The sequence below is a fragment of the Neophocaena asiaeorientalis genome, unplaced genomic scaffold, assembly GCF_003031525.2.
Source record: "Neophocaena asiaeorientalis asiaeorientalis breed wild unplaced genomic scaffold, Neophocaena_asiaeorientalis_V1.1 scaffold297, whole genome shotgun sequence".
NCBI lineage: Eukaryota > Metazoa > Chordata > Mammalia > Artiodactyla > Phocoenidae > Neophocaena > Neophocaena asiaeorientalis.
The window spans coordinates 1,191,358-1,200,419 of record NW_020175435.1 but is presented as its reverse complement, the minus strand read 5'-3'; the positions used below and the strand labels follow the sequence as shown (position 1 = coordinate 1,200,419).

The following is a 9,062-nucleotide window of genomic DNA, read 5'->3' as shown; positions in this document are numbered from 1 at the left end:
ACAGGGAAAGTGTGCACTACCTGCCAAAGAGATGATTAAACTTGGAGTCTATGTTTCTTCCCAGAAAAGAAAATAAACCTCAGTAATTAAAGGTTCAGAAGCAGCTTTTGTTCTGGGTACCAAGTCCATCCAAGTCAGAATGAGAAAGGTTTCTTAAAAAGTCAAGTGGGTAGGCTCAAGCTGCAGCCAAGTCTTAGCCACCCAGTGACGCCAATTCGCGTGAGCCATCGTGTGAGTCAGCGAGCAGCTCCACCCGCCAGGGAAGCGTGAGTCGTCACACAGAGCCTCCGTGTGCCTGCTTTCCAAATGGAGCAGCAGCAACTCAGAACTGGCTCTCCTTTCCTGCACCTTCCCATCGCTCACAATCACATCCCATTTCTCTAGAACCTTCTCTTAACCTAAAATCATCTTTTCTCAAACGACTCTGCTGAGGCTGCTCATTTTTCTTCCAAAGAAACACATATCAAAAGCAAGGTTTGATCATTCTAAAAATGCATAATTGAACAGAAAGTTTGAGGTTGGGAGAAGGGCATGATCTCACTAGAACATTGCAGACCACCACTGGTACCGCACACTGGATAAAATTTCACAGTTCACAGCGTGTGCTTTTCTTTGTATGCTATCCCATTAAATACTCCCAATAGCCTTGAGAAGTGGTCTTCATTGTTTTTTTTCCACAGATGAAGAAACTAAGCCAATGTGGGTGTGCAAAGTCTAGCAAAGTCTAGGGATAGGAGGTGTCAAACGATCCTCCCACTAGTGCTGATGTATATTGGTTGACTAGCTGTGGGTTCCTTTCACTGACGGTGCTGAATAAGGGACTTGGCTGTAGAGTCCAGAACAGTAAAGGCAGTCATGAAAATCTCACAGTGAGAGAAAAAACATGGGATGACATAACTTCTAAGTCTAAGATAAGCAGCTAATTAATTAAATAATCACAATTAAATAAAAGCTATAGCTCATGGATCAGTAATGTGACCATACAATGCAGCTCTGGTCCAGAATATTTTGAGAATGACAGGGGACAAACCAGAACTTGTAGTCATCTCATGATTAGCAAAGTGCTTCGAAAATAAATACCCATATATATCAATGTTTCATGTAGTGGTATTCTGAGTAGCTATTGCGGGTGCCTTGAAACACATAATGCTATAGTTTAGCCAAGATGAATTCTGTATATGTTCTTGTCCAGAAAAGATTCTTCAATAAAAACCTTTTTAAAAATTTATTAGATGAGCTATATAATCCTAAGGGATGGATGGAATCATTTCAGTTGAAGCCCTGGAGAAATTTTATGGAGAAGGTGACATTTAAGTTCAACTATGAAGGACCAGTAGATAATCTATAGTAAGATAAAGAAAAAGAGCATTTTTAGGTTAGAGGAATTGCTTGAAGAAATAATAATTCAAGGCTATGTTATGGACGTAGGAAATGTCATGTTATGCTTGAGGAACAGTGAGTAGGACAATTTTTATGTCTATTTAATTAGAATTTTTTTCCTCTCAAAGAGTAAATGAATGGAGATTCCACAGTAAGTTTATTAACATACAGTGTTATCTTACTTAATATTGACAATGTTCCCCCAAAGTTAAATATTTATGAAGTTACATTTTGATTTAGATAAAATTTGCTTCAAGTAATATTTAATAGAAGAATTAGAATGGTAATTAAAAAGGCCATTGGTTGCAATGCTTGATAACATTTGATGCAATTATCACAAAGGTTACTGAGCCAGCAGAAGACACTACAAATAAGTAAAAGCCTAGAAATGGAAATGGCTGGGAACTGATAACTATGGTACTGGGAATGAAATGAAATAAAAGAGTAAATATGTCCATTCAAATCAATAGATAACAGTGCCTTTCTTGTGCAGTGAAATGTTAAAGTTACCATATTTAATTCCCTGGTCAAGTTCATCTGCAAGTAGATAGTGAGCCATGATGAGATAAGCAGGCTGGGTTTCCATGTTTTGTGATTGTCTGATGCTAAGGAAACATCCCAGAAATGCTGACATAATGGGAGTGAAGGAGAATTTATTTAAGACAATCTTGAATATTGTATATTGAATGAATGCAGAAATTAATAAATCTAACACAATGCTGAAGGAGAAAGTGTGTTAGTCTCTGAGAAGAGGGAAGAGTTGAGGTTATCACTGTAAAAAATGGAAACAACTTAATTTGTGCAATAACAACCACAACATAACAACAAAACCCACATAATATTCATTTATTCTGTAAATTTTTATTGTATACAAGTATGTGCCAATAGACTCTAGTGATACAGTAGTAAATAAAGTTCCTGCCCTCCTGGAGAAAGATAATTTTTTAAAATATGTAAATTAATTCTAGTAGTGATGAGTACTCTGAAGAAAAACAAAGCAGGTCAGGAGTACAGAGTGACAGTCATGCTAGTTTAAATCAGGGAAAATTCCTCTTACATTTGAATCATTTTTCTGCTGACAAAACCCTTCCATAAACTCATTTATTTCACTTAACCTTGACAGCAGAATGTTAATTTGGATATTATTCCCACTTTTACAGATGAGAAGACCTAGATAAGTTAACAGAATCACCCAGCATGGGGTGGGCATTGGTAAGGAGGGGATGCCGGAATGCCCTGGACGTAACATTGGTTGTGCACCTGGATGTCAAACACCCATCTCAAGGTGCTTTACAAATGCATACAGTCTTCATAAGATGTTTTGGTCTATTTCTTCTTCCCATAAAAATTCCCTCCATTGGTTTGAAGTTATTGTACAAGGTAAAATGTCAGTAAATGGCAGACATAGTTAAACATAGTGTGGTGATTCCAAATCCTGTTCCCGTCCTATTGCACAGGGACTTCATCATGGGTCAGGATCTTTAAAAATAAAAAAAAAATTCAGGGCAGGCTGCCTATTCTTTCCCAGGGAAGAAACAGATATGCATATATATGTACATTTATATGCAAAAGACTCATATTCTGAAAATAAAAAGAACTATAATAAAACAACTTTTAAAAAGATACATAGCCTCACAGGAAAAGAAAAGGGCAATGGAATTTAACAGGCACTTCACAAAAGACGATATCCAAGTGGCCAATAAATATATTAAAAAGGCTCATATTTATTTATTAAAAAAAATTTTTTTACAGTAGGTCCTTGTTGGTTATCTATTTTAAATATATCAGTGAGTACATGTCAATCCTAAACTCCCAGTCTATCCCTCCCCCCCAACCCTTCTCCCCTGGTAACTGTAAGTTCATTCTCTAAGTCTGTGAGTCTGTTTCTGCTTTGTAAATAAGTTTATTTATATTATTATTTTCTTAGGTTCAGCATATAAGCTATACCATGTGATATTTGTTTTTCTCTGACTTACTTCACTTACTGTGATGAGCTGCACGTCCATCCATGTTGCTGCAAATGGCATTATCTCATTCTTTTTAAAGGCTGAGTAATATTCCATTGTATATATGTACCACATCTTCTTTATCCATTCCTCTATTGATGGACATTTAGGTTGCTTCCATGTCTTGGCTATTGTAAACAGTGTTGCAATGAACATTGGGGTGCATGTATCCTTTTGAACCATGATTTTCTCCAGATATATGACCAGGAGTGGGATTGCTGGGTCATATGGTAGCTCTATTTTTAGTTTTTTAAGGAACCTCCATACTGTTCTCCATAGTGGTTGTACCAATTTACATTTCCACCAACAGTGTAGGAGGGTTCCCTTTTCTCCACACCCTCTCCAGCATTTAATGTTTGTAGATTTTTTGATGATGGCCATTCTGACTCTGTGAGGTGATGTATCACTGTAGTTTTGATTTGCATTCTCTAATGATTAGCGATGTTGAGCATATTTTCATGTGTCTTTTGGCCGTCTGTATGTCTTCTTTGGAGAAATGTCTATTTAGGTCTTCTGCCCATTTTTTGACTGCATTGTTTGTTTTTGGATATTGTGCCACATGAGCTGTTTGTAAATTTTGGAGACTAATCCTTTGTTGGTCATATCATTTGTGAATAGTTTCTCCCATTCTGTCAGTTGTATTTTCATTTTGTTTGTGGTTTCAAAAGGGGCTCTTATTTATTTATGACGTGGACAATTTTTTTTTTTTTTTTTTTGCAGTATGCAGGCCTCTCACTGTTGTGTCCTCTCCCTTTGCGAAGCACAGGCTCTGGACATGCAGGCTCAGCGGCCATGGCTCACAGGCCCAGCCTCTCCGTGGCATGTGGGATCTTCCCAGACTGGGGCACGAACCCATGTCCCCTGCATCAGCAGGTGGACTCAAAACCACTGTGCCACCTGGGAAGCCCCTATGATGTGGACCATTTTTAAAGTCTTTATTGCAATATTCCTTCTGTTTAATGTTTTGGTTTTTTGGCCGCAAGGCATGTAAGATCTTAGCTCCCTGACCAGGTAACAAACTTGCATTGAAAAGCAAGGCCTTAACCACTGGACCGTCAGGGAAGTCCCAAGGGTGCATATTTATTAATCATCAGGGAACATCAATTAAAATCACAAGGTGATGCTACTTCATACACATCCAAATAGCTAAAATGTAATAGAGACTGTACCAAGTGTTGACAATATGAAGCATCAGGGATTTTTATACACTGCTGATGGGATGACAAAGCAATTAACTTTGGAAAATCTTTAGCAAGATCTATTCAAGCTAGATACTCTAAGGCCTTGAAATTCTACCCCTAGTATATGCCTTACAGAAATGCATAGATAAGTTCACTTAAAGACACATTTGAGAATATTCATGGCTTCTTTATTCATGACAGCCAAAAGCTGGAAATAACCAAAATGTGCATCAACAGTAGAATGTTAAATAAACCGTGACATACTCAGGCGATGGCATTCCATATGGTAATAAGAATGAACTGTACACAGCACACAACTACACACCACAACGTAGATGAATTTCACAAACATAATAACAAGCAAAAGAATAGAAATAGACTCAGAGACATAGAAAACAAACATGCTCACCAAACAGGAAAGGAGGCAAATAAATTAGGAGTTTGGGATTAACAGATATACACTACTATATATATGTGTGTGTAATAGATAAACACAAGGACCTACTGAATAGCACAGAGAACTATATTCAATATTTTGTATAGAGATCACACCTGTGGTTGCCAAGGGTGGGGCGGGGGAGAGGGATGGACTGGGAGTTTGGGGTTAGTAGATGCAAACTATTACATTTAGGATGGATAAACAAGATCCTATTGTACAGCACAGGGAACTATATTCAACCTCCTGGGATAAACCGTAATGGAAAAAAATATTATAAAAAAAAATGTATACATGTGTATAACTGAGTCACTGCTGTACAACAGAGATTGGTACAACATTGTAAATCAACTATACTTATATTATTGCTTATATAGATTATAAGCAGTAATCCATAATAGAAAAGAATCTGAAAAATATATATATATTATATATTTTTTATATATAATATATATGTGTGTATATATATATGTATATAAAATCACTGAATCACTTTGCTATACACCTGAAACTAACACAACATTGTAAATCAACTATATTTAAATTAAAAAAAAAAGAAGTTAGGCACAAAACAGTGCTTACTGGATGATACCAATTATATAAAGTTCAACAAAAGCAAAACTAATATTTTGTGCTAGCAGTCAGCCTGGTACATTTTGGGGGAAGCAGCTGGGAGGGGCAGGGGCTGGAGGAGTGCAATTCTGGTCCTAGTAAACACTCTCCCTTGGTCTGGGTGTGGATTACACTGGTGAGTTTACTTTGTAAAAATTTATTGTTTATTATATGTCAATAAAAAGTTTTTAAAATCTTCAGGAAAAGGAATAAAACTTGCAGAAACAAAGGAAGGGACCCAGTCTGGATTCCATGAGAACTGAAGCAAAGAGAAAGGTCCCGCAGCTTTGGGAAGACACCGAGGGATCTTGTGTGTTGCTCTTGCAGGTCTCTCCATCCACATCCTCTCATGCTGGCTTTATCCCTAGGAGCTCCCAGCAGACAGAAAGAGCAGGCTTTAAGCTCATCATGAGAACTAAAGGATTTTAAGATTCGCCTGTTTTCAAAGTAACACCCACTATTTTTACTTGATGCAGGCAAAGTCTGTACATTCAAAGCTGCTTTTATGTTCTGTGCTGACTGAGATCTGTGGCTCTATTGTTACTGAAATGTGGCCTTGGCTTTGTCTAGTTATTAAAGGAGATGTTTTAAATCACCCAGATACAAAATGGAAAACTCAACAGGTTGAACTGTTAAAGTTCTATTTGGAATGAACCAAAGAGACTGATTTTCTACTCCACATAGTTCCTCTCCAAAACTGATTCTCTGCCACACGGTTTTGTCTGTTGCTGGTTTATGCAAATTTTACATCCAAAGTTCTCACTGCAACTCTTTTGCGCTCTTTACAAAGGGTCCTGAAACAATCTGCTGGACCCTAGGTTCACCCAAGCACAACCACTAGCATAGATCAACCACAGTATTTTACAGATTCATGTGCTTATTCACTACCTAAGCAAACATCAACTGAATGTCTCATGTACTGGGTTATCTACCAGGAGTATGGCTGAGGAGAGATTGGGTAAGTAGCTCAGTGTCATACAGTAACCAAGCTACAGCACAGACATTGAAATTCAGGGCTCTGGCCACCCTCTACAGTGTTGTTTCCAGTCCCACTGCCCTACATCTCCCCCACACATCTGAAATCTGGGGTATGCTCTTATGCTGCTTATAACTGTTATAAATAAAGGAAAATGTTCAGGGAAAGACTCCTCACCTCATTGCCAAAATGATAAAGATCTGGACAAGATAGACCCCAGATGTTGGGGTGAGGATTTTTTTCTTCTTTCACAATGGGAAAATGAATAAAAAAGGCTATCCACCATCCTTTACCTCCAAAATGGAGATCAGACTCACATCACTGGTACCAGGAGAGAATCAAAGTGTATGTATCTATCAAAGGAAAGATAAATAGGAAAGCTGTAATAGTAAATGTTTACTGTCTTAGATTAACTTTCTCCAAACATGACAAATGTATTTACCAATCAACAGTCAAGTTTCAGGAAGGCATCCTCACCTATTCTACTAGATAATTAAAATGGAAAGGATGCACTTGGCAGAAAAGACATATTGCCTCCTTGGAGGACCTTTTCATCACACAAAACTCTAAAATATACTTAACAAATGATCGTGCAACTGTTGAGCAAAATTTGTTTTACACATGTTCTCTATGAAGTTAAGCCAAAATGTCCTTCCCTGCAATTTTTGTCCTCATTCTGAATTTTGCCTTTGGAAGAAGCATGTTACAAATTTAATCCCTCTTCATTTTGACAGTTCTTTAAAGATTTAAAAACCTCAAGCATATTACCCACCCCAGGCCTTTTTTTTTTTAGTCAAAATTAGAACCTATATCCTCTATGATTACATTTAATTTTCCAGTCAGTATAATTTTTTCAAAGACCAGTTCAGTGATAAGACTTAACCTTTTTTCTTGGATTATAAAAACAGTATATATTCACTATCAATTGTTGGTGTTGCCATCTCTTCATGAAAAATACCCTGCTCGCTCCAAGGACCGAGGAGATCGCGGATTTGGATCTACTGGGGTTGATCTGGCCTGTTTATCATTATCTCTTGATGATCGTCCTATGATAGATTTAATTATAGAAGGAAAGGTATTTTCCGGTCTGGTTGATACCGGAGCCGACCGCAGTATTCTTACTGCCGCCTATTGGCCAAAATCCTGGCCTTTACAGACCTCCTCTCAGACCTTACAGGGCTTAGGATATGCCAAAGCACCCCAAATTAGCTCAAAAACACTGACTTGGCATTTTGAAAATCAGAAGGGGAAATTTCAACCCTTTGTGGTTGAGGGATTGCCGCTTAATCTGTGGGGAAGGGATGTGCAAAGCCAGATGAAATTGAAACTTACTAATGATTATTCCGAGACTGCACAGCAAATGCTGCTCAGGTCTGGTTTTATACCAGGCAGAGGGATAGGGAAAAATTTACAAGGTATTGCTACTCCTATAGAAGCTCAGGGAAACCCCAATCGCAGGGGGTTGGGTTTTTCTCAGGGGTCACTGAGTTAATGATTCCTATTACATGGAAGACCACAATGCCCGTGTGGATTCCTCAGTGGCCGTTGTCTAAGGAGAAATTGGAAGCAGCGTCACAACTTGTGGAGGAACAATTACAATTGGGACACTTGGAACCCTCTCAATCACCCTGGAATACTCCTATTTTTGTTATTTAAAGGCGACTCCCCTGGCGCCTGGATCTCCACCTTGAACGACCCGTAGTGATTGCCCTTGCACAAAAAGGTTTATGACCATTGCACTTTTGATGGGAATCACGAGGAACATCAGCCCCTGCACTCCGCGGTCTGTGTGGACATTGCACGACGGGGAGGGTGATGAGCCAGCGTCTCGAACTAACTCTTGCTCAGCGGACATCCCATGGGGTGAGCGCTTGTGCGGGCATTGTTCGAGTTCAGCTCCTGGGTCTAAGAAAACAAAAAGGGGGAGATGTGGGAAGCCGTTTTTCTGCCATGTCGCAGATAACGCTTATCAGGGAGTAGCCCAAAGGCTATGTGCCACACATGCGCCACGACGAGCCAATATGCTAATAAAGGATCAGAATTGCAACCAATAAATTGTGAACAGCACATATCTTGAGTTAACCAGCCAACCACAGGTTGCCACGGGTTATAGTGCATTATAAAAAGCCAGTGTGAACAAGGCTCGGGGTCTTCCCTCCATCTGTCTGAAACCAAGCTGTACTCCAATAAAGTGTGATACGAGAAGAATCTAGCGTGTGGTGACTCGTCTTTCTGCTGGTCAGAAGAGGCTCGCCGCACACTATAAAAATAATTTTAAATCCAGACAAAAAATGAAGATATAATAAATATGATCATTATTTCCATTACTCTGAATAAAGCTAACATTTTGTTGTACATTTTTTGAACTCTTTTCTATGCATATTTATAAGTATAACTTGCATATTGTAAAATGGGTCCATACTATACATAACTGTTTCAAACCTTAGAAGTTTACTTACTGTACAATGAAA

At 38.5% G+C, this 9,062-nt stretch overlaps 1 protein-coding gene across 1 annotated transcript; it reads left to right on the top strand.

Moving 5' to 3' along the window:
• The first annotated feature begins 6,554 nt into the window (after window positions 1–6,554).
• On the top strand, window positions 6,555–8,083 carry LOC112414964 (endogenous retrovirus group K member 7 Pro protein-like). The gene is made up of 2 exons (XM_024767706.1): window positions 6,555–6,573; window positions 7,500–8,083. Exons 1-2 carry the CDS (start codon window positions 6,555–6,557, stop codon window positions 8,081–8,083), a joined length of 603 nt encoding a protein of 200 aa, XP_024623474.1.
• The last annotated feature ends 979 nt before the right edge of the window (window positions 8,084–9,062 follow it).